Source organism: Strix aluco, chromosome W (assembly GCF_031877795.1).
Source record: "Strix aluco isolate bStrAlu1 chromosome W, bStrAlu1.hap1, whole genome shotgun sequence".
Classification (NCBI taxonomy): Eukaryota; Metazoa; Chordata; class Aves; order Strigiformes; family Strigidae; genus Strix; species Strix aluco.
In genome coordinates this window covers 25,179,850-25,206,174 of record NC_133970.1, presented here as the reverse complement: position 1 = coordinate 25,206,174, position 26,325 = coordinate 25,179,850, and the positions used below count along the sequence as shown (strand labels likewise).

At 39.7% G+C, this 26,325-nt stretch overlaps 1 protein-coding gene across 6 annotated transcripts in view; it reads right to left on the bottom strand.

Moving 5' to 3' along the window:
- The window catches only part of LOC141917786 (transportin-1-like), a 112,275-nt gene that overhangs the window by 4,990 nt on the left and 80,960 nt on the right, over positions 1–26,325 (bottom strand). For 3 of the 6 annotated variants that reach the window (XM_074811300.1, XM_074811301.1, XM_074811302.1), the window contains exons 10-24: positions 20,074–20,134; positions 19,254–19,410; positions 17,400–17,552; positions 15,989–16,214; positions 14,889–15,060; positions 13,372–13,458; positions 12,622–12,729; positions 12,238–12,396; positions 12,058–12,145; positions 10,879–10,977; positions 10,583–10,678; positions 7,725–7,800; positions 6,847–6,946; positions 5,314–5,388; positions 3,792–4,934 (exon numbers count right to left, since the gene is read on the bottom strand). In XM_074811300.1, the coding sequence (XP_074667401.1) occupies positions 4,746–4,934; positions 5,314–5,388; positions 6,847–6,946; positions 7,725–7,800; positions 10,583–10,678; positions 10,879–10,977; positions 12,058–12,145; positions 12,238–12,396; positions 12,622–12,729; positions 13,372–13,458; positions 14,889–15,060; positions 15,989–16,214; positions 17,400–17,552; positions 19,254–19,410; positions 20,074–20,134 (1,846 nt within the window). In that variant the 3' untranslated portion in view covers positions 3,792–4,745. The other 3 variants (XR_012621453.1, XM_074811303.1, XM_074811304.1) reach the window with 3 other exon arrangements.

Below are 26,325 nucleotides of genomic sequence, written 5' to 3'. Positions count from 1 at the left end.
AAGGTGGTATAAGAATACAAGTATCCTAGAATGCACAATCACTATTGTTTGCTGAAGTTAAATCATTCTCCAGACAGAACTGTAACAATTCCGAATTGGTGCATAAAGTGGAACATGGCAATAATAAACACATCAGCCTCCCCAAAACATCAAGCTCTACTGTCAGTAGAATTACAGATTAGCATCCTTTATTCAGTGCAAAGATCATATGGTACATGGTTAGGAATGTATTTGACTTCCCATGGTTAAAGTGTCTTCACAAACTTGCTTTCCTATCCTAGGGAAATATTCCTGCTTAGACCACATCCGCCATCTAGTAATTCATAAGACATAAGGGAGCCTACGACTTCAGTATGATGGTTTGAGGATTATAATCATAATTTTGCTTACTAAACCTGAACAGGCACTTTGTTCCACCTACACTTTCAACCTTATCTTGATACGCTACCGTGCATATCGTACACTTACTCGCTTTCTCTCTCTCTCTCTGTAAAAATAAAAGAACAGTCTCAAACAACTGCTTTTGCTACAGCTACTGCCATTTAGGTACACTATCATCTTTTTTTTTTCTTCTTAAAGGAAGGAAAGATATCTGCTCCAGTGTATCTGAAAAATTTTAGTCTAATGAATTTATTATGTTTCATATAATGTAAGTGGGGAGCAAGTGTGTTATACAACTCTGTTTAGCAAGGAAGATTCATGTGCTTACCTCTAATTATAGGACTGCAGCTACAGTACATAAGGTTAAACTCCATAGTAAGCTGCAAGACGCTCTTTTAAGGGAAAAGGAAACTGGTCAGAGAAACGCCTCCAATTCTCATCCCCAACCTGATTTTTAAATCCATGAAGAATCTACAAATAAAAGAGGGGAGGGAGGAAGTCAAGATAATCATTACACAGCAGATACATGATCATTATTTACCAGCAACATATGCAGTAAGCCACAAACTGCTGGATTGTGCATCTGTCCATTTGAACACCCCAGCTTACTATTTAATGTTACTAAGAAACAAAGAAAGTCTAGTAATATCTGTCTTAAAAGAAAAAAGAAAATTATTTCAGTTAAGGATAACATATAGAATATAGCTACCCACACAAATTAGTATAAAATATATAAATATATATTCTATATAAATATACATGTGCATATATGTATTTTTAATGACTACGGTGACTTACAACCGAGAGTTAGGCCATTTCAGAATGCTAAATGTTTTGCCAGTTGACAGTTTATATGTTAAGATTACTGTATTCACGTTTATTTTTTTAAACATGTAATATGTTCTGGGAGAAAAGCTGAACCAGAACCACCACCAGCATTTGACAGAATGAATGCCTGTCAATTTCTAGCAAATGTGTTTTTTCCATGGAACCTGTAGACAACTATTACTAAAAAGGAAGCTATTAAAATCTTTTGTGTTTCGAAGGAATAGGGATACACAGCAGTCAAAAGCCAGTATAAGAGGAAGAGGAAAAAAATCCCCAAAAACCCAACAGGTTTCAGTCTGGACCCTCCAATGTAATAGATGAACTGGAAACTACAAAAATTGAATGATACTGTCAAAAAGGTCTTAGTATTTTAGCTTGAAAAAAGCAGGTTAAAAGGCAAATGTACAAAAGAACAAAAGCAGATGAAATGGCTCCTCCTAATAGAAAATAATAGTCTCTAAAGTTTTGGTTTATTTTTCTTTTTTAAACTCAAGGATACTGAATTGTGTAACAATCCGTCATGAAAACATCTTCACCAAAAAGGCAATGTCAGAGTTAAAGCTCATGATACTGAGCTCACCCTCAACACAACTTTCTCAAGCAGAGCTGTTCTTAAACAGCATGTAGTAATAACAACATTACAGTGCCAACAGTTAATTTACTGCTTTTGTCCCTGAAAGAGACCTTCCACAGGCAGATTCACCTCTTTCCTAACCCAAAGAGTCTGATTAGCCATCTGCCAAGAAACTACCAAAAAAATCTAAGAACGTTCAGGTCCAACAGAAGGAACACTTTTTAAAAACCATCTTCTAATACAGTTTTAGCACGTGAACTTCAGCTACAGTCTTCAGATACCTTGCTTTTATAAAACGTGATATAATTCTTAAAGTATTTATCAGATCTCAACACTAGCAGCTCATTTACCTATGCTCTTGGGAGGGGTATTTTCTCTCTCAGATCTAGTGCTCCAAAACCAACAAACCAACCAACCCACCCCAAAAACCAAACATTGGACAATCCACTAGCCAGAGAAAGAGCATATGGGACTACAAAAAGTTTTTTTCCATTGTTCCTAAAAGGCATAATTATTGTTGGAAAAACATGTAACTGGATGTGCTGGGTTTGTGTGGTGGGGTTTTTTGGTAGCAAGGGAGTGGGGCTACAGTGGTGGCCCCCTGTGAGAAGCTTCTTGAAAGCTCCCCCAGCTCCAAGGCGGACCTGCTTCTGGCCAAGGCCGAGCCAATTAACGATGGTGGCTGCGCCTCTGTGATAATGTATTTAAGAAGGGAAACCTGAGAGGAGGAGATACAAGAAGGACATTTATGTAAACACTGATGTCAGTGGAAGGAAGGAGGAGGAAGAGGGGGGAGGTGTGCCGGAGCAGAGCCCCCCTGTATCCCATGGTGAGATGGCAGGCCACCCCCCTGCAGCCCATGGAAGTCACAGGTGGAGCAGATGTCTACCCACAGCCCATGGAGGACCCCACACCAGAGCAGGTGACTGCACCCAAAGAAGACCAGGACTCTATGTGAAGAAGCAGCCCCTGCTGTTGTAGTTCAGTGTTGGGAGGACTGCAACACACGGGGGGGTGACCCACACTGGAGCATCTTGGGAAGAATGCATCCTGTGGCAAGAACTAATGCCAGAGAAAGTTTGTGGAGGACTGTCTCCCATGAGAGGGACACGATGCCAGAGCAGGGGAAGAATGCACAGAGTTCCCCCCCTCAAGGATGAAGAAGCAGCGGACTGACCATAACCCCATTCCCTACCCCCTTCACCACTCCGGTGGTTAGAGGTAGAGAATTGGGGACAAAACTGAGCTAGGGAAGAAGGGAGGGGTAGGGGGAGATGTTTTCAGATGTGGTAATGCTTCTCACTGTCCCATTCTGTCTGTTAAGTGTTGTTGTTGTTAGTGTTTGAATTAAAGTGACTTTTTTTTTTTCCTTCCCTTAACAAGTCTGGTTTTTTGCTCATAACCATAATGTGTGAGTCATCCCTCCCTGTCCTTATCTCAATTCACAAGCCTTTTGCTTTATTTTCCCCTTTCCATTCCTGAGGGGGAAGGGGTGAGTGAAAGGCATTGTGGTGCTCATTTGCCCTCTGGGCTCAAACCATGACACTGGACTACAATAATAATGTATTCAGCTAGCATAAACACTCACTCCAATGAGGAAGTAATCTAGAAGATTAGCATGCCATCACTTGAAAAAAGCTTTGTCTCCTTCCTTGCATGGCAAAAAGCACAAAAGAATACACTTTAAAAAGCAAGGATGTCCTCATACCAAGTGACCAAGAAACACTGTGCCTAGTTTGAGTGCATTAGATCCCACATGGATATCCTGGGAAGAATCTGAAAAAAGGGAGCATAGCTTTTTGAAACAAGTATTGAATGTTGAAGGACCAGGACAGAAACATGTACTGAAACTGCTTTGGACAGTCACCACAGACAGCATCCTGGACTTTCTTTTAAGCTTTCATTTCCTGTTTCTTTCTGCTGATGCTAGAATACTCACATCCATCCCTTTCCCGACGCTGATGTTCTTTCAAAGCCAGATAACTGGTCTTCTAACTAGGTGTGGGAACACAATGGAAGATTAGTGAAGAGGATTGTAAACACGCTCAAATGACTTGCAGTTAGGGTGCCAAAAAACACATATATCATACTAATTATTGTTTAGCTCTGTGTGCTTGACAGGTACAATGTCTGCATTTAGATAACATAGGCCTGTGAGAGACTCAGAGGCACCTTATTGAACATCCTTGAGATTCCTGCCCTGCTGTGGGAAAGATCAAAACAGTGGAAAAGCATGCCTGTGAAAATCCCCGATATACAGGCGAAAGCAGCAGGTTCAAGATCTTTTCTTTCTTCTCCTCTTTCTGGCTAGCAAGGACCAAGCTCCACGATGCCCGCGTCCCCACTTGCGTGCCTCTGCCAGGTGTTGCTGCAGAGATGCCCTGGGTCACGAGGTAACGAGAATAAATTTGCTCTTTGCATTTCATCTGTGGTTTTGTGGTTGTTCCTGCATCCTGCCTATGTCAGCTCACACACTAGGACAGCAAGATTTTTGTCTTTGCTCCTCAAGATGGGATTCAGAAGTTCTAGCTTTCGTTCTGATGTGCACACTTAGCATTATTTGAAGAGAAAGTGCCAATACTGACCCACAATCCATGTATGTACTTAGAAATATGCTCTGTTTTAGCTTTAAGAGGACCGTTAACTTTTGACATACATCCTTCCTAAAAGCAGATTTCATTTTACAACATAAGAGGGGAGCCACATACTGAACAATAACAGCATCTGTTCATGAAACTGAAATAAGTTTATTTTGCTCTGGTTTTTAACCTAAGATACTAGCACCAAAACACAATGTATTACTTTCTGGGTTTTTGTTGGGGGGTTTTTTGTTTGTTTGTTTGTTTTTCTTTCCTTGCTTATTTTACACAAGGCAAACAGTTCTTTTTCTTAAATTCTATTGATACTTTGTCTAGGGATGCATTCCTGGCTATCACTGTACATTAGTTTCTTGAAGACTTGCTTATCCAAGAGGGATTCTGAGGAGGGTTAAGCAATCCCAAAAACTTATTTTCAGCTGAAGCAAGATAAACAGATCAGGATATTGCTGGAAGATTTTTAATTTGCAATTTTCTAGAGAGTTCTCAAAAAAAAGTAGGCATCTTTTTTTTGGGGGGGTGGGGGGTGTCTTGAACCACACAGATCTCATTTTCTAGAAAAGAAAAAGAACAGAAAAAAAGAGTCTTATATGTGGTATTAAAAAATCCCCGTTCTTCCAAATGCAGACAAAATGTAGTAGGCTGGACATTATGAAAAGCTCTTTGAGGATGATTATCCTTTCAAGTAAAATCTCAAGGGAGCTTTTCAACACTGTTAAAAAGAATTTTGGAATAACCTGAAAGCATGTAAGAAAATATAGGTAAAAAAACTTCAGATTTTTATGATGCTTTGTCTGAAAGCTTATGATTTTGCAAGAAAGCCTTCATGACCAAAAATACAGTAAGTGCTAATAGTGGAAATAGAGAGCAAGAAAGAAACAGAAGATCCAAAACAACCACAGTTCAGATATACTGTCACACTAGAAACATTACCTTACAGAACATGTCTCGGAGATCATCTTTTGGGCTAATCCACGATGCGACAGCATCACAAAAAAAAATAAAGTCCTATAAGATTAAACAATCACATAAATTAGAAATCTCAATTTATAGGTCTGGAAACAATGCTTGATGTTCGTTCTATGAACTATGTGTGGTACTTGATCCTATTTCACAACTGCTTTTGGTTTTATGTCTTTATTTTCCAGTTAATTCAAACAATAACGGTAAGTTATTGTATGCTTAAGTGTATGGAAATAGAAATAGCTGAGTGTAGGAATTGCTTTGTTTAATCAGGTTTTTGATTAAATAAAACCACAGTTAAAAAAACCAAACCAAACAAACACCTCCTCCCCTCCCACACCACACTTGTGTAATTCTTTCAGTACACATACTGAGTTTGAGAACCAATCATCTTAACAATTGACAAATTCAAGACCACACTCGCAACTCTCTCATGTATTTCCAATTGGGAAAAAAGCTGGTGTGTTTCTTTAAGCAGAGACAGAAGTTGTTTCTGTGATACACAGAATGTTTATCATACAGGTTCAAAACTAAAGCTACCCCAAAATCCCTACATTTAGTTCATCTGCTGTCATGCATTACCTCCTACTACACCATTAAAAAGTCAGTCTTAATCATTAAGTTGATAATGCACATGTTTTTGGATAGGAACTGAGGATAACTACATAGGAAGAGAGCTGGAATAATGAAGAGGGTTCTTAATTACTCCCTTTAAGCTGTGTGAAGGAACAAATGGACAGCAGGAGAGGGAAATGCTAGGTACAAAATAAGGGATAAGGAAAATGAACTAAAAAATTCAAAACAAGATAGAGCCTCAACTCTTGTGTTTCAGGGAGAAGTATTCCAGGCAGAGAGGGAAATTCACCTTCATTTTCCTCTTAGAAAAATATTATATTGGTACAGCTTTACTTTGGAGCTGCAGAGACACTAAAGAGCAAGTCATATTCTATTCTTGAGACGTACTGTTTATTTTAAAGAGAAGCATATTCCTTGTCATATTAACTATTTAAGCAATATATCCAAAGTTGAAACAGAATCTTCCCTACCCAAGTATTAAGAATGAAGGGGTGGTTATTGTTTCTGTTCTGTTTCTTTTTTTAAAAGCCTCGATTGCATCTGAAAAATAGGTTTTAGTAAGTCAACTTTTGCCTTGTATTTTCATACATATCCTCAACATAAAAAAGACTGACAGAAGTATCAAAATACAGTTAATTGAAGTTCATTATTTACATATTCTTTGTAAGTAAAAGACAAAAAATGAATTTAACAATACTGTCCTCTCTTTTCCATAAGTGATAATTACTGAAGTAGAAATCCTGGAGTATCATGATATATATAATTTGAAATATAAACATTTTGGTCTCCTTGACATAAAAAAGCAGCTACAGCATATACTACAGGAAATCAACACCAAGCTAAACTTTTTCATATTCCATATACAGCTTTCACTAAATTTCACATGAGTAAAAAAAAAAAAAGTTAAGATCTAGTTATGTATCTTACTTGGACTACTCCACTGGGGTTGACTGAGATCATAGTACATATCCCACGGAATGCTGAATCCTTTTCCTCGTTGTCTCTTATGTTTCGCAGAGAGGTGCACCTAGTACGTTGGAGAACAAAACTTAGCTAATTCTATTACTTTTTCATTCAATCAAGTTAGAACTAGATGACAGTATTTGATGGAATAAGTCACACTAATAAGATTATCTGAAACACTATTTTGAATATTTAGAAAGATACTTGTTGCACACAGTCTTTACTAGTATATTCCCATTAGGCATCATCTCCAGAATCTTGCTTTCCTGTTGCACTATATACAGTTAGAAAGTGTGACCCATATTCCATTAAATACAAAAGAAACATGTATATGAAATATTTATAGAAACTATCATTATTAGAAGCAGAACATATAATATTATCACAGTATGTATTATGTCAGATCCCACTTACAGAACAGTTATTTAACTTTTACAGCAGCAAGCAAGCTATTTTATACATAACCAGTCTAGAAATATATTCCTTACAGCAATTCAAGCCTCAGACTGAATTTTAAGTGAAGTAATGCACAGTTTAATTTTACAGTATTTGCATGCATTGTATCATTCTGGTGGATTTTAAAATGCTCTTTTGTAGTCAAGCTTTAACACGCAAGCATGTGACAATCTTATCCCATGCATAAATTAGTCGTTAGCCACAACATAAAGAATACATTATGGTGCTACTAAAAACTCACAAACCTGATAGGACAAGATTAGTCACATGGTTGGCAATGATTAAGGATTGAGATTTTGTAACCAACTGAAAATATATCTAAAAGTGAGATAGAAGAAAGAGAGTGAAGAAAAATGAATTAAAAAAAAAGATTGAATAATACACACCAGGGTCTTATAAACTGCTGTAGCATGGGGGCCACCTCTTGAGGACAAACGTAACCAAGACGACCAATTGTTATTGCTAAGGTAATGCAATCACGGTTATACACCACCAAACGCCAACCAAGACATGAGCAAATGAGGGGGGAGGAGAAAAAAAATAAAGAAAAAACAACAAATAACTCAGAAACAGAAGCCAACAGAATCTGTGTATGATAGTAAACATAAGATTTCACCAATGCTGTTTATTACCACCCCCTAAATAAGAGGCAGCAACACATGATATACTCTCCAGGGTAAAAGAAAAATTAAAGAAGAAAATAAGAGAACACCAAAATCACAAATTTAAATCCAAAGGCTTTCTGATGTAAGCAGTCATTCTGCCCTCTTCAGAATCATCTCTTACAGTAAATTTGTAATAAAAAGTACTATTATGGATACTCCTGACAGAAAGCAATTAACTGTTTTCAGTTTTAGTATCAAGTAGTCCTAAACATTATTTTTTCAATATTTTGAATTCAAGATTAATAGGCCTACTATCTATCAGTAAAAATACATTTATAAATACTTTTACATTGAATATATTGTGGTCTAATAAACGATAAATAGATTAAACACTTCTCGAAGAGCACCAAATATTTATTTTCTTCATAATCTTGTAAAGAATTTAAAGTGGTTGCTAACTCACAGCAATTGACTGTAGAAAATTAATTCTTTAATCCCAATATTTCTCCTGTTCAGAAAAGGCTTCCTCATAAAAGTTCTATAAGAATCTGATTCTGATACAAAAGCATAAGGACACATGAAAAGCAAAACCACTTCTTTGGATGAAAGGTAAGTGTGATCCTTTGTTCTGAGTGACAGACTGAAGAAAATATTATCATGCAAATGTGTTTTAATGGTGTTTGCTCAACTCACAAAAGATTAATCTTTAGAAAAAGGAGAGGGCGGAGAATAATATATCAGGATTACTTGAAGGAAAATACATGAATAATACTAAAATCCAGCAGATTTATATGAAGCAGAGAAAGGAAACTTACGTTCAAGGGACATACTATGCAACACTAACAGGCATTTGTAAACAGTTTCATGAAACATGCAATAAAGCAGATGATGCTCTCTCCAATAAAAGTTTAGTGTAGGATATACTAGCAATTTGAAATGTACTCATTCCATGAAAGCTGCAGTTCACTAGTAATGCACTATTTTGCCCAGACATTACTTAATCTAAATATGCAGTGTCTCAAATTTTCAGCAGATTTAACTTATAAAATGGCATTTGAAGCACTACTTCCAATGAAAATATACTTCTAAGGTTTATCTTTAAGTTCTCACAGCTACAGTCTGTACAAGGACTAGTAATTTCTGTCAAAGCTTAACTTTTTGGCATGTACTCAATATTTTCTATGCAACTGCTTTTACTTAGGGTGATCTCGTATGTTTCCATAGCTCATTACATAACAACCTAAAGCAGAATAAAAGTAATATTCTTGAACATACCAATAGCATGCAGCACAATATCCCACAACAAACTTATAATAGAAGTACACCACACTCAACATTTATCTGCAGTTATACATTCACATTTAAAGTAACTATTAAGATACTAAAAAAAGAAAAGTCAGTGTTCGGATGCTTCAAAAAATTCTCTAGCAGTGATGGAAGCAGACTGAAGCACTGGATGCTTCTCAGTTACAGGTATAAACACATCCATCAAAGGGGGTTGGGGCAGGGGGAAAGAAAATTTATATTACTATATTATTCCACACTGTATTTCATAACAAGTAGTTACTTGCTCCAAAATTATCTTTTCAAAAAGCAGTACCTATAATATGCCAGGCAACTGGAAAATTTTTCCTTCAAGTTCACCTTTCCATACTAAACGAGGGGGTGGGGTGTAGAGAATACTGGAGAAAAAATATGCACTGAAAGAAATCTCTCTCCAATTTATCTCATACTTGGCTCAAAAAATAAAAGTAACTGTAACACAGTATTTGTATAATTTTCAATTGTATCAAGTATAATGACTAAACTGTATTTTTTTCTTACAAGACAGTTTTCAAACAGAAAAGAGTCAAAAGATTCTCAATTAGTAAAACAGTAAACCAGAAACCTGTTAAATTATTAATAAGGATCTGCTGAAGTATGGAAGGTGCTCTTCATACCAGAACATGCCCTCTATAAATGCAAAAGAAACAAGCCTCAGAAATTCTGATTCAGTAAGGCATTTGGGGACTGCTCCCAATTTGCAAGGCAAAGCTGCTGGCCAGAACATAAAAACATGCATGCTAATTTTAGACTTCTTTTCAGAAATTTGTTATTAAGTGACCAGGTAATAGAAGGTATACATAACTTCAGTTATGTTGGGGTAAAACTGCTGTCACAGATCTAGATTTTTGTGCATATTACTACCAATTAATGTTAAAAAAAAAAAAAGTGAATTTTTTGTAAATTCAAAAAGTTCATTTTTTTATATATGCCAATTACATTTGTTTCAAACACTAGACATATATACAGTACACATGTGTAAGGACATGCATATAAAAATCAGTGTAAAGCCACTAAGTCCTTAAGTGTTACAATATTTATCATATTGTATACATAAATAGAATTGGAAGAATACTTAAACAGATGATAAATATGAAGTGTTATAAAGGTGAGAAAGCAATAACTTTAATAATCTAGATACATGATAGATGTTTTGCTGCAAGACTGAGACTTGTAAGAGCTTCTGCAAGACAGAGTTGGTTTTTCTTTTAAAAGCCAAATACATAGCAATAAAGTAAGTTCCATGTAATTTTTTTAAATCATAAAAAAAATAATCTCTAATTCCTTTCACCATGAATGGTTCAGTTTTTGGGTACCTGTGTTCTCTAACAATGTCTTTGGTGTGTTGGGTCTGTTAATTATTTCTACAAGCTGGTGCAACACCATTGGAACATAAGGCTGCATCTCTATACCTGAAACAGCCAAAAAGAAACGTTCAGACGAAAATGACCATTAACATACATAATCTAGTAAATTCAATGTACGAGATCTAAATGTCAAGAACATCAAATTTAATTTTAACATGAATGTATCACTAAAAATAAACAACCCAGACAAACTGTTCTAAGTGTGCAAAGATCCAAAGAAAAAAAAAAAAAATTAAAAATCTTACCCATCTGGATGGAGATTTCTCCAATTGCCCAGGTGGCATTGTTACACACAGAAATGAATTCAGGGTTTAGGTTGGTTCCCAAAATGGGCATGAAATCAGCTAGAAAGAACAACATTTTAAAATCTCATCACACAATACAGTCATCTTGTCCCATTACTATAAAATCATGGGGGGGGGGGGGGGAGTATTTAGAAAAATCATGTAAGCGTATTTAAATTCTTGTAAAGCATTACACCTGGATTATCAAGAGCTGTATTTCTGCTATATATCAGATTAATTTGGATTTTACAACCTAAGCACATCAATGTAAATCTTTTCAAACTTATGTTTTTAAAATATTTCTAATAGGCTTTACTTTTATATAACTCTAGAAGCTTTCCCCCCCCCTTCCTGGGGCTGAGGGAAGAACACACACACCTGGCTAGCTACGCTAAAAAACCCAAATGAAACCAAACCCCACAAACCAAAACCAACACACCGAAAAAACAACCCTCCCAACAACAACACACCAAACACCCCCCCCCCCCCAAACAACAGCCAAAACCAATGAAGTCTAAAAGGCAAATCACAGTCTTGGTTAAATTTTAATAAGATATTAACCACAAAGATAGATTAGAACATCTGCCAAATATATTTCAAATTCCAAGCCTATCCAAGCATTCATTTGTCAAGTAAAGTGTATTTCAAGAGTATCTGAGAGAAGAGAGTGAATATTGTGGAAGTGTATAACTGATGCTACTTCCCTATTGAAATTAAAAACAAAAAGAAACCCCAAAACCTACCTTCTAGCCAAGTTTTCTATTTGCAATATATATAAATTATATGGAACAATAGATTATAGTAGAACAAAAAAGCTACAAATTCAAGAATTTATCAAAGAAAGCAACTGTTCTAATTGAAGTCTAAGTACATCTGGTTTTGCTGTATTCCAGCACAACGGAAAGCACGTTACATTATAAAAAATCAAGCAGCAAAATGAACTTTTGCACTGTCTACAAAAAGAACAACGTCTTAAACACACAGTTCAAAGGAGAAAAGACTACAAACCCTTGCCGTTAAAGAAAAATGAAAACTTACAACATGACAAGGCAAGCCACAGAAAAGGCTTAACAATGGCTAAACCAGCCTCTTATCAGTTTGTAAAACATGTTAATTATTTAATATTTAAAAGAAACGTACCGATGCAAGGCTTAACATGCTGAAAACACGCCTTTGTCAGATCACCTAACAATGCAAAAGAACTCTGCCGTACCTCAGGCATTTTATCCTAAAGAGAGGAAGAAAAAAACCTGACAATTCTAGAAGTGTTTCCAATCCTCTTAAAGAAAATCCTTGGATTAAACAGGTTACTCATCTCACCTGCATGCATTGGTACATTAGTGTCAGGATATTGCTGCGAGCCACTAGCTGTTCAATGTTGCCTCCAAGTCCTTCAGCTAAACCACTGAGTAAATCAAGAGCCACAATCATGAAATCTTTATCTGGAGCCTCATATTGGTCTGGCTGAGCATTGTGCAACTGCAACAAATAAGTACACATTTTCAAAATGAGTATTAGATTTTCTCAGTGGTACGCATAAAAGTAAAACCAAACCAAACCAAAAATTTGTTTCAGAACTGCAGCTTCATTTAAATATTCACTGTTTAATACTACAAATCTCCCTTCAAACCCGTAACTTTACATAGTTAATACATTGGTTTAAGGAGATATTCTGAAAATATTGGAATAGCAATAGAAAAATACCATGGCTTGCGCAAGAGTCTTCTGCACCAGATTTACACAACGCTGGTACACAGGTTCACAGTATGGAAGAAAGCCAGATTGCAAGGCAGTAGCAACTGATGACAGGCACTGGAATAAATTAAAAAAGAAAGAAAAAACCAAAACACGTGCCGGAAGAAAAACAAAGAAAAAAAGAAAAAAAATAATAAAGAAAAAAGAATAAAAAAGGAGCAAGAGACACACACACACACACTAACTTTCCTCACCTCCCTGAAGTACCTTTTACTTGGGAGAGGTAAATTAAAAGCATTTTAAGTATACCCACAAGTAACTGATTAAGTAAAAACAACCTAGAAAGGCAGTACTGATTAGCTGAACCAAGGCAACTGTCAGCTAATTGTTACTCTCTCCTACATATGCAAGTTGAGAAAATTTCTCAGAAGCAGCATCATCTTAGAGGTCACCAAGAAAGCTCATATGAAGACAGTTACTATAATTCAGCTAGCACTTACACTACACTTCAGTATCCTAACCATGTACAAGCCCTAACATTATGTCAAAAAAAAAAAAAAAATCTAAAAGATTTCTGCTAAAACCTAAAGACATTTCCTCAGTCACAAGATTTTCTCACTGCAGTCATCGTAATTTCTCCACAATGGGAAATACCTAATGCTGTTAGCTTTTACAGTCACACTTCCTAGTAGGAGCATCTTTAGTAGAAGGGGTAATTTCTAAAAGAAGCTGATAAAACATTCAAATTTTAATATTTACCTCTAATAAAGGGAAGAGATCTTTATCTTCATCCTTCAACACGTTCCACTTCTGGATTAATGGAGGCATTAGCATCTGAATATATTCCTGTTTACAATGAAAATGCATCAGCTACTGAAACATTTAATTGCATACTAGTTTATTTCAAAGCTAGAAAATTTATATATTAAGAATGGATATATTCTACTTTTTCAGCAAAAGAAAATTGATATACTGTAATTCAATCAATGTTGCAATATGTAATAGTTTATTATTAGAATTTACAATGTATGTCTTAAGATTTTTTGCTGAGGCACATAAGTACCTTTGTAGAACAAATCTTTTCCTCCAGGTTTGGCTTCAGCCTAGCAACTTTTAATAGCTGCCTGGGTTGTTACAAATCTATAGGATTAACTCAACAGCATACAGAAAATGTTTTTACCAGCAATGCAATCTGGCTGTGCATCTGCCACCTACTTTTCTTAACCATCTCCTATCGCCCTGATGCTACAATCCTATCCCCCCAAGTTCCTGAAACCTCTTCCTCAAGCAACTACCCATCCACGAAGAAAGTAAAATTTCTATCCATCCAGAAGGGCACACTTACTAATTCTGTATAAAGATGTCGCATCTTCTCTGCCACTGCTGTCACAGTCATAAGGACATTAAGCAAGGCATCCCTGTAGTACTGTTGCTCCCAGGAAGTATCTAAAGAGCCAACAGATGCTGCCAGCTAATGCTATGCTCGAAGATAGAATATTCTAAGTGACTGAAGAAAGTCCCACCATCACCAAGAGCTCCCATTTAGCTTCCTCCTGGTGCTGTCAAATGTCAAGCTGGCCAGGACCAGATAGATTGGAAAAGATGTCCTTTGATGGTGTGGATTCTTGGACAGCAAGTAAAATGCCATGGCAACAACCCAAATTGTTTTATTTTAGTGTGTCTATGTCATGTCAAGCACTACAGAGAAATAAAACAAATTTCAATAGTCATCATAAGATGCACGTGATATGTTCATTAATAGGATATGCATACATGTACACTACAAAAAGCCCACTATATTTGCCTGTGTTATGTGTGCTTTGTCCAAAGGATTCTGTGTTTTTATATATAAAATGCACATCTGTCCCACTCTCTGATAAAGCAATTTCTAACGATGATGTGCTCCATCATTATTAGTTACAAAAGTGGTTACCAAAAAAAATAAATTTATTTAAAGTCCCATTTCATACCTATATTGATATATTTATCTCCTCTGAGCTGAAAAATTCTGAGAATGAGGAAAAAAGTCACAATAATGAGAAGCACATTTCACAGGCCACCACACACACAACTGTTTATTCAAAATGGGGAATATTTGTGTAGTGGAAAAATTACATGCAGTTTATGTATTTTACATGTAAATATTTATTATTATTGAAGCCTACACAGAAAGGTCAGCATTTCTGGTTTATAACATGTAAAGTACACTATAAAAACCACCAAACCAGTTTTCCAATATATGACAAGTGCTTCTACAGAACACAGGGTATACTCACTGGTTTATTTAGATGATGTCCTACAGAATCTGCTAGAGTTCCTATAGCATCATAAAGAATGAGCAGGTTTTTATGCTGGTATTTACTAAATGCGAAGACCAAAGTGTCAAGTATATATGCGAGATAAGGAACAAGCTCTGTACAAGCCTCCTCTTCTAGAGTAGCAAAGGCACTGAATGAAAAAAACCCACCCCAAACAGGTCAGTCAGTATCTTGGAAAAAACAAAACAAGACCACCCCAAAATGCCCCACACCACCCATTTCTGTTTGAACACAGAACTGTATTTAGTCTTCAAATTCATCTAAGGTATGTTTTAAAAATGGTATTACTGAGACAAACTCAATCTATTTTGATTGAACACAAAGATTCAGCTCTTAAACAGTGATGAGCAAAATTTAAAAATATTCCTGTAAAACCTGTTATGTATACATGTTACAGATCTAATTCTGCTTTATGAAGAAACTTTCTTGGCAGTCTGCTGTGTACACTCCTGCCCCACACAAACTGACACGTAAAAGCTTTATTTGCTGAGCTTCCCACACAAGAGGTGTACCCATTAATTATTTTTAATATCAGCAGAAAAGGGGGAGAAGGGAATCTTACCTCCAAGGATCTCTCTTCAAGAGAAAGGGAATATCCCTTGAAATAACTGTAACCCAAATGTTTTGGTAATCCTGAGCTAAATATGAACAACATCACTAATGCAATGACAGAATAGTTTTCCTTTGTCATCAGTATGGACCTTGTTCATAGCCATATAAAAGCCAGATTTGTGGTCAATGAAACTTCAAATGTTGAAAAAGGTGTCACATACAGATCATTTCTTTTACTGCAATAGATTGTTTAGTTTGGCAATATATATATTCTGAAAACAAACTGGACAAGAGAAATACAAATTATCTGTTTTCATTTTATTACAACTCAGAGTAATTTGTGACTACTTCAGAAGAAGCTGAACCTACTCCAATTTTAAAGGAAAAAGATAAAATACATTAAGAGCTAGAAATGGAGTCATGTATTCATCGATAAAGGCATTAAAATAGCTTCCCATGAAAAAGCAGTGTCACGGATAGTGCTTTTTGTTTAAGCTTTGGCTCACCTGCAGGCAGCTTCTTGTACTCTCTTGTTGCTATCCAGAATACGCTTTAGCAACTCAGTCATTAATGGCTTCAAGTACGTGTCTGGGGGTTGACTAACTACCCAGTGTGCATAGCGACTAAGAGTCCAGCACGTAATGGAGCGCACAAGAGCCTTTTTGTTAGAGAGGCACTGAATAAGGTGAGGGATCAGCTCAGGAAGATATGGAATCATACCCTGCATGCAGCCTAAAAGGAAAAATATAGCTATTACAGTATGAGAATTAGAAAATGTAATTGAACTTCTTGTTATTTCCTAGATGGGACATATTTTCATCCTCTATCATGTAGTAATACATTTTAACAATATACAAAGGAACTCTACCTAACGTATGTTAAGTCCTTAAAAGAAACCTCACCATAAACAACAATTGAAATCCCCAAATTTACTTTCATTTCAACTACATTTCTACTTCAGTGCTTCCCCAATGCCCAGAAATTCTTCTTTATTAAATGGAATATAGCAAGAACAGCCAAATAAAATTAGTTTATAAAGCTTAGAAGTCTTATGCCAGTCTACTCAGATTGATCAAGACAAGTAGAGAAAGATTAGACCTTGATCATATATCGTGATCAGCATATCATTATCAATTGATCACCATATCATTAAAAAGGATTCCTTAAGAAATTTAATTGTCATCTTGTTTTTTCCTAATATTATACAAATACTGACTAGCAATAAAAGCTATATACCTCAAGTCAGCAAGGGCAGTAATACACTGAAATTTGCCAGAAGTACTAACTTTCACCTTGCTTGACTTGAAATCAAAACCAACAAAAAGTTTTCTAGCAACAAAGAAAAAGTATGTTCACTAGGCACTGCAGGAAAAGATAATCCAGGCATAGACACAAACATATTCCTTCAGTTTGCAAAACAGACAGAGATGCTGAAAATACAGGCAAAAAGCCAAGCCTGTAAGTAAATACAAAGAAATAGAAGTTATCACATTTAAATCAGAGAACCATCCACAAAAAGCAGCTCAGGGCACTGAAGTCACAGGACCGGTCTTCTCCATTTCTGAAAACACTGAATGAAATGCAAGGCTCAAATTTATCAAGTATTCTTGTTGTATCATATCAAGGTAGTAGTTCATGAGAGACCAATAAATATATGCTGCAGAGTTAGGAAATAAAAGAGGAGGAATAAAAGAAATTATCTAAGTTATTGAGCCTCCAAAACATACATAGATTTGAAAATGAAAAATTAAACAAATAACTGCAGTCACAAACTAGTAGATATAGAGATTAATCGCTAAAACCAAATCAGCTAAGGACATATACTTGTTTGTACAAGTAAATTCACCTAGAAGGAATCACAGAGCTGCTTTGAAACCAATCAAAAATTCAGCAACCTGATATGCACTGTTGCCTTACCTTCAGCAATTGCTCCAAGAACAAGGATACCAGATTCTTTAACTACCCATTCAGGATGGAAGAGCAATTCCTTCAAAAGGGGCAAGATATGTGGCAGAAGTTCATCACGAAATACATTAGCCAGGACATCTAGAGCAGCAGCAGAACATTTCCCTAAGGGGAATTAACAGTGTTAATCTGCTTATTATACACGCAGTTGTAGTTAGTCAGTATAATCCTCATTTTAACTTCGAGCTGCCAGGGCATTAGGAAGAAAGATACTTCTATTTCATCACAATACACAGGGATCCACTGTGCTCTGGTACAAAGCCACAGCTCTTCGAAAGCCAATTTTGCAGCATTTTTATAGCTACTAAAAGGACTTATATGCTGGGGATATTAAAACACTCACTGACAGGAACCACACCATTATATACACTACATAATTTCAGGATGGTGTAATACTACAGAAGAGGAAAGGTCTGCAACATGAATGTAACATACTGTAGAAACTAAGGGGAAATAGCCTAAAAATATTAGGAATTGATTAAAAAGAAAATGTTCAAACATGATCCATGTCTCAAAGCAAAAAACCCCCCAAAAATGCAAAAACATCAATCTTTAGAGACTGAAAGAAATTCACTGACCTCTGCTCTGAGATTTTATATCTTACTCCTAATTCTGTGATGCACCAAAACAAGGAACACCACCCTCGAAATTTTCTACTGGAATAGATAACAAATACAAAACTTTCTGATCTGCTTCTAGATGATGTCCAACAGGTTTGAATAAAACAAAACATGAGCCCTCAACTCGGAGCAGATCTCCGCTGCAAAGCAATAACAAACAGCACAGACTCCCCAAGACCAGCACCTGCTGCTTTCAGCTAAGAACGTTTCAGCTTTCTACTAGAGGAAAAATGGCAGACTCCCATATTTAGTTACCAGGTCTCATTAGTAAGCAATGCTGCTAATTGTCTGGCTGTGCTGATGTTTCCTCTCTGTTCAAATTGAAAGTCAAATATAGAACACTGGATAAGAAATACAGCACACAATTCTGAATTTCAGATAATCCAAATTCTCGGAAGTCCAGATGCCATACATCAAAACAGATTTCTTAACTGGTCTGTTCTCTCTCTTTCCTAGTCAGCTTTAGCTTCCTCACCATCTTAACTAAAACTGTGGACCACAGAGCACCCTCTGTCATTTCAGCTATGTTTTTCAGAAAATATGTATTTAATGGTATATAAAAAAAATACTTCACAACAGCAAGTGTATTTGTGCTTGTTATTCTTCTAAAATAATAATTTAAAAGGTTTAGATATGTCTCAAAGTTGTTTGATCCATAAACTTCAAGGTATATTCATCTGTACTACATCTGAACTACTGGTAATGGCTGTCAGTAGTAGCATGTTCAAATGGAGGGGGGAAAAAAAAACCCCAAACACACAAACCAGATTTAGAGGGAAGACTGAAGTAAAAGAAAGCATTATTAAGCTTCCTCAAGCCAAGAACAATGCGTAAGACTTAATTTTTTATAAAGTGAACAGGTGATCCATTACTTGTATAACCTCATAGAATTAAAACTCAAAATCCAAAGCTTCTGTTGAATTGCATCCAGTAGATGTTTGCAACTATCGGCCGTATTTGAAATAAGCTTACAGATGGCTAGCTTCTGTCAATACAGTTACACAGCCAAAATGTCACCTGAAATACTCCCCCTCTGCCCCAACCCCCAATAGATCAGCAGATAGTTGTTCTTCCATTCAAAAACAAAGCCTCAGTATTCCTATACACAAACTCCTCTTTTTACTATGGTTCTTGTATTATGCAAGTAGCTATATTTTAAAACATTTCACACATTACTTTAACATACTTAAATTCCAGTCAGAAATAGTATCATCATCATCCAGATCATTGTCATCATCTTCAATACCATCTTCATGTTGCTGAGCTACCGTCCGTGAACGATGAAAACGAGGTCTTATGTCCTGTTCACTATCTGGAATAGCATCATCTTCTTCAATATCCCCCTGTCATCAAAATGTTTTATCAGACAAACTAGTGCAACTACATTGTCCAAGGAAGTTAAGAATGTGGTGTAAATTTTAGTTCAAGATTTTATAAGTATATGAAAGATTCACATCCCACTTGTGCTGCCCAGCTAACTAAAAACGCCATTGTTCTTGTATTCTGCTACAGCATTTACCAGAATAAATGACAGGAAAAAAGAAGCAAGAGAGGTAAGCTCACACAAAAGCACAAATTATCCTTCTTGTTAAGAAATTATTCTTAATGGGAAGGAATTAAAAAGAAGAGATATTCTAGTACACAGGCACATTCTAAAATGCTGTGGTGGAAAAAAGCTGTGTAATTCAAGCTAGAAGGGCATTACAATTAATTCTGATCTTTTTTTTCAGCTGCTTTGCTGTAGTAATTCATGGGTAAAAGTATCCCAACTCTGCTAAAGTTAGGTGGAAGGGTACAGGGGCAAAGCAGGAAAGCCCACAGATTATTTTCCAGCAAACATGGCAGCAGTAGCATTTAGTTTTTGGAACAGCACGTCTTGCCCCAGAAAGCTAAATCTCCATTGAACAGATGACAGACCAGATTGGCCTAGCAGATCAATCATTCTGATTTACAAATCAGAGGCTAACCAGATATTCTTACCAAGTATAAAAGACATCAATGCTTACCTTTAACAGAATAATATCGATCTCTGAATATTTCATACCATTTACCAGCACAGGTATCAGTCTACAAAGAAATATTGATACACGTCAAGAAGGAAGACCCTGGTAATTACAGGCCTGTCAGTCTCACTTCAATTCCTGGTAAAATTATGGAGAAGGTTATTCTGGGAGTTACTGAAAAACACTTGAGAGACAATGCAGCCATTGGTCATAGTCAGCACAGGTTCATGAGGGAAAAGTCCTGCTTAACCAACTTAATTCCCTTTTATGACAAGGTCACCCATCTAGTTGACCAAGGGAAGCCAGTAAACGTGTTAGGTTTTTTTATTTTAGCAAAGCTTTTGATACTGTCTCTCACAGTATCCTTCTGGACAAGATGTCCAGCACACAGCTAGACAAGTTCATAATACGATGGGTGAGCAATTGGCTGATGGGTCAGGCTCAAAGAGTTTTAGTAAATGGGGTTACATCAGGCTGTTGGCCAGTCACCAGTGGGGTTCCTCAAGACTCAATTTTAGGGCCAGTGTTCTTTAATGTTTTTATAAATGATCTGGACTCAGGAATCAAATGTACATTAAGTAAGTTTGCTGATGATACTAAACTAGGAGGAGCTGTGCCCTCCCTCGAGGGTAGAGAGGCCTTACAGAGAGATCTGGATAGACTAGAGAGCTGGGCAATCACCAATCGTATGAAATTTAACAAGAGCAAGTGCTGCATTCTGCAGCTGGGATGGGGTAATCCTGGGTATACATACAAATTGGGGGATGAGAGGCTGGAGAGCAACCCTGCGGAAAGAGCTCTGGGGGTTTGGGTTGATGGCAAGTTAAATATGAGTCAACAGTGTACCCTGGCAGCCAAAAGGGCCAATTGTGTCCCGGGGTGCATCAAGCACAGCATAGCCAGCCAGTCAAGGGAGGCGATTGTCCCACTCCACACTGCACTGCGTGCAGTTTTGGGTGCCTCAATACAAGAAGGACATCAAACTATTAGAGTGTGCCCAGAGGAGGGCAACCAAGACGGTGAAAGGTCTTGAGGGCAAGACTTATGAGGAGCAGCTGAGGTCACTTGGCTTGTTCAGCTTGGAGAAGAGAAGGCTGAGGGGTGCCCTCATTACAGTCTACAACTTCCTCAAAGGGGGAAGCGGAGGGGAGATACTGATCTCCTCTCTCTGGTGACCAGTGATAGGACAATAGGAAATGGAATGAAGCTGCATCAGGGGAAGTTCGGATTGGACATTGGGAAAAGGTTCTTCCCTGAGAGGGTGGTCAGTCACTGGAACAGGCTCCCCAGGGAAATGGTCACGGCCCCAAGCCTGTCAGAGTTCAAGGAGCATCTGGACGATGCTTAGTCATATGGTTTAGTGTGAGGTAGTCCTGAGAGGAGCAGGGAGTTGGAATCGATGATCCTTATGGGTCCCCCTTCCAACATGAGATATTCTATAATTCTATGTCAAAATAACACATAAAGCAAGTAAGCTGGTTTTTAGTTACCTTAGCCATAATTTTGGTTGTAACCATCCCCCCAACAACAGAAAACACACAAAAAAAACCCAAACAGAAACTTAGCCTGATAACAAAAGGTAGTACCTTAACCATACTCCATTTCATGAGGTTCATCAATACTTCGTAATCTGTGTGGTGGTTTAGTCCCTGCCGGGGTCTGAGACCACGTGGCTGCTGCCCCTCCCCCACAAAGGGAGTGAAATACAAAGCCCCGGGCTGAGATAAGGAGAGGTTTAATATAACAGTGCAACAGCAACACAACAAGAAACAACAATAATAATAACATAAATAACAATGAACAGAACAAGATATGTACTGATACAGCAGTGAGAGAGAGAGATTGCACAACACACGCATTCCCCGATTCTCCCGCGCTCACGCGCCAGGATGGGACGTCCGCATGGTATCTGAATAACCGGGCTAGAGCTTCCCCTCCACTGCTGGGGAAACTTAACCCTATCCTGGCTAAACCAGGACATAATCCACCCCTTTAGTCTATACCATGTGCGTCACATCCAGCTGCCATTCAGCAATTAGCAATAACAAAGAAAAATTAACAAAAGCACAGTATAATTCACGGTGTGTTTTCACCCACAATCAAGTCCCCTTGTGGCACGCATCGGACCTCTCCATCCTTCTGCATCACCCACCAGGTGCACCCAGGTCCTTGAGCAAAAGCAATCCCGTGGATGGGTTTGCCTTTGCCCGGCGCAGGACTAACCCAGACCATTTTTCCCAGCAGGTCCCTCGTGCGCACCACAGGGACTTTATCCCCGTCTACAACACGTGGAAGGTTTGACTGAGCCGGGCCAGCTCGATTGGCAGATCCTCTTGTGTTGACTAACCAAGTGGCCTTTGTCAGATGTGTATCCCAGTGTTTGAAGGTTCCACCCCCCATTGCTCTCAATGTAGTTTTTAACAGTCCATTGTAGCGCTCGATCTTCCCAGAGGCTGGTGCGTGGTAGGGGATGTGGTAGACCCACTCGATGCCGTGTTCTTCTGCCCAGGCATCTATGAGGTTATTTCAGAAGTGAGTCCCATTGTCCGACTCAATCCTCTCTGGGGTGCCGTGTTGCCACAGGACTCGTTCTTCAAGGCCCAGGATGGTATTCCAGGCAGTGGCGTGGGACACTGGATAAGTTTCGAGCCATCCAGTGGTTGCTTCCACCATTGTGAGCACGTGGCGCTTGCCTTGGCGGGTCTGTGGCAGTGTGATGTAGTCGATCTGCCAGGCCTCTCCATATTTATATTTCATCCATCGATCTTCATTCCGCTGGGGCTTCACCCGTTTGGCTTGTTTGATTGCAGCACACGTCTCACATCTGTGGATGATCTCTGCGATGGTGTCAATGGTGAGGTCCACCCCTCGATCTCGAGCCCACCTATATGTTGCATCTCTGCCTTGGTGGCCCGAGGTCTCATAGGCCCACCGGGCTATGAACAGTTCACCTTTACACTGCCAGTCCAAGTCCACCTGAGCCACTTCGATCTTAGCAGCCTGGTCTGCCTGCTGGTTGTGTTGATGTTCATCAGTGGCCCGACTCTTGGGTATATGGGCGTCCACATGGCGCACCTTTACAACGAGGTTCTCCACCCGGGCTGCAATGTCCTGCCATACCTCAGCGGCCCAGACGGGTCTGCCCTTGCGTTGCCAGTTGTTCTGTTTCCATTGCTGCAACCACATCCACAGGGCACTTGCCACCACCCACAAGTCAGCGTAGAGATAGAGCCTCGGCCACTTTTCTTGCTCAGCAATCTCCAAAGCCAATTGGGTGGCTTTCATCTCTGCGAACTGGCTCGATTCACCTTGTCCCTCAACAGCTTCAGAGGTTTGTCATGTGGGATACCACACCACAGCCTTCCATTGTCGATGTTTTCCCACAATGCGACAAGACCCATCAGTGAACAGGGCATATCGCTTCTCCTCTTCTGGCAGCTCGTTATATGGTGGGGCCTCCTCAGCACGTTTCACCTCTTGTTCTGGTGACATCCCAGCATCTTTGCTCTCTGGCCAGTTTGTGATCACCTCCAATATTGCTGGGGGGTCGAGGTTCCCTATTCGAGCCCGTTGTGTTGTCAACGCAACCCATTTACTCCACGTGGCATCTGTTGCATGACGTGTGGAGGGAGCCTTTCCTTTGAACATCCATCCCAGCACCGGCAGTCGGGGTGCCAGGAGGAGCTGTGTCTCAGTGCCGACCACTTCTGAGGCAGCTCGAATTCCTTCGTACGCTGCCAGTATCTCCTTCTCAGCCAGGGTATAGTTAGCTTCAGAGCCTTTGTATCCCCGGCTCCAAAAGCCTAGAGGTTGGCCTTGGGATTCCCCAGGTGCTCTCTGCCAAAGGCTCCAGGAAGGGCCATTCTCCCCGGCTGCGGTGTAGAGCACGTTCTTAATCTCCTGCCCTGTCCGGACTGGCCCGAGGGCCACTGCCTGGGTAATCTCCTCCTTAATTTGTTCAAAGGCTTGTTGTTGCTCTGGGCCCCATTTAAAATTGTTCTTCTTGCGGGTTACGTGGTAGAGAGGGCTCACAATCAGGCTGTAGTTTGGGATGTGCCTCCTCCAGAACCCCACAGCGCCCAGGAAAGACTGAGTCTCCTTTTTAGTGGTTGGTGGGGCCATGGCTGTTATCTTGTTTATCACCTCCATTGGGATGTGGCGACGCCCATCTTGCCATTTTATTCCTAGGAACTGAATCTCCCTTCCAGGCCCCTTAACTTTCTGTCGCTTGATGGCAAAACCAGCCTTCAGGAGGATTTCAATTACCTTCTTTCCTTTCTCAAAGACTTCCTCAGCTGTGTCCCCCCATACAATGATATCATCAATGAACTGCAGGTGTTCTGGAGCCCCACCTTTCTCCAGTGCAGTATGGACCAGTCTATGGCAAATGGTGGAGCTGTGGTTCCACCCCTGGGGCAATCGATTCCAGGTGTACTGGATACCCCTCCAAGTGAATGCAAACTGTGGCCTGCACTCTGGTGCTATTGGGATGGAGAAGAACGCGTTAGCGATGTCAATCGTGGCGTACCACTTGGCTGCCTTCGACTCCAGCTCATACTGGAGCTCTAGCATGTCCGGCACTGCAGCACTCATCGCTGGCGTAACTTCATTCAGGCCACGGTAGTCCACGGTCAGTCTCCATTCGCCATTAGGTTTTCTCACTGGCCATATAGGGCTGTTGAAAGGTGAGTGAGTCTTGCTGATCACCTTCTGGCTTTCTAGTCGACGGATCAGCTGATGGATGGGGACCAGGGAATCTCGGTTAGTGCGGTACTGCCGCCGGTGCACCATCTTGGTAGCAATTGGCACTCGCTGCTCTTCAACCTTAAGCGACCCTACCATCGAGGGGTCCTCTGAGAGGCCGGGTAAGGTGGACAATTACTCAACCTCCTCCAGGGCAGCTATACCAAAGGCCCACTGGTACCCTTTTGGGTCTTTAAAGTACCCTCTCCTGAGGTAGTCTATACCTAGGATGCACGGGGCATCTGGGCCAGTCACAATGGGGTGCTTATGCCAGTCCTTCCCAGTTAAGCTTACTTCAGCTTCTAATAGGGTCAGCTGTTGGGACCCCCCTGTCACTCCAGAGATGCAGATGGCTTCAACCCCACTGTGGCTTGATGGCATCAGGGTGCACTGTGCGCCAGTGTCTACCAAGGCCTTATATTCTTGTGGGTCTGATGTGCCAGGCCATCGGATCCACACCTTCCAGTAAATCCGATTATCCCTTCCCTCCACCTGGCTGGAGGCAGGGCCCCTCTAATCCTGCTCACCATCACTCACTTGATCTAAGAGTGACTCCTGCAAGAATGACTTCCTGGTCCCCTCAAGAGGGCCAAGCATAATGTTGGCCATTCGATTTTGTCTGGGGGATTTCCGACTAGACACTGGAGCTGCATCTCTCTTGGAAGACTCCCCTTTCATGGTGGTCTTCCCTTTCAGCTGCTGTACTCGTGCAGCTAGGGCGGGAGTGGGCTGTCCATGCCACCTCCTCATGTTTTCCCCATGGTCGCAGAGGAAGAACCACAGGGTGCCCCGTGGTGTGTACCTTCCACTGCCCTTCTCTTGGGTGGGGAAAGGCCTGCTTCTAATGGCTGAGACGTCAGCCCGTGCAGGTGGAATGTAGGACATGTCCTCTTCCACTTTCTGGAGCCTCTGAGACAGTTCCTCTACAGCTGAAACCAAAGCATGTTGGGAGGAAGGGAGACTCCCCTCATTGCCGGAGCTGGCCAATCACTTCGTCCACTGTCTGAGTCTGGGTGTCTCGCCACCAGGACGCTACTGCTAATGCTTTGGAATGTCCCTCTGGTCCACTTTGCAGGAACTTCCGCCACATCAGCTGTGTGCAAGGGGCCTGATCTGGATCCATTGGTGACCGCTCATCATTCAGATCACCATAGATCATGTCAAACACAGCCATTTCCCTGAGGTTCTGAATGCCTTTCTCCATGTCGGTCCACTTGCCTAACCGACATAGAGCATCATCCTTGTAGGGGTACCTCTCCCTCACAGCGAGCAGGAGTCGCCTCCAAAGGCTGAGGGTTTGAGCCTGTTTCCCTATTGCCTTGTCAATACCAGCCTCCCTGGCTAAAGATCCCAGCTGCTTGGCCTCTCTCCCCTCACAATTCCAAACCAGCAGCTCCACTATCCCAGCATCAGAGCAGCCAGGTGCAAATTTGCTTGCCTGGAAGGCGGCTGAAATCCTTCCGCATATCTCGCAACTCACTCAGGGATAGAGATCGGATGATTACCTCCGGC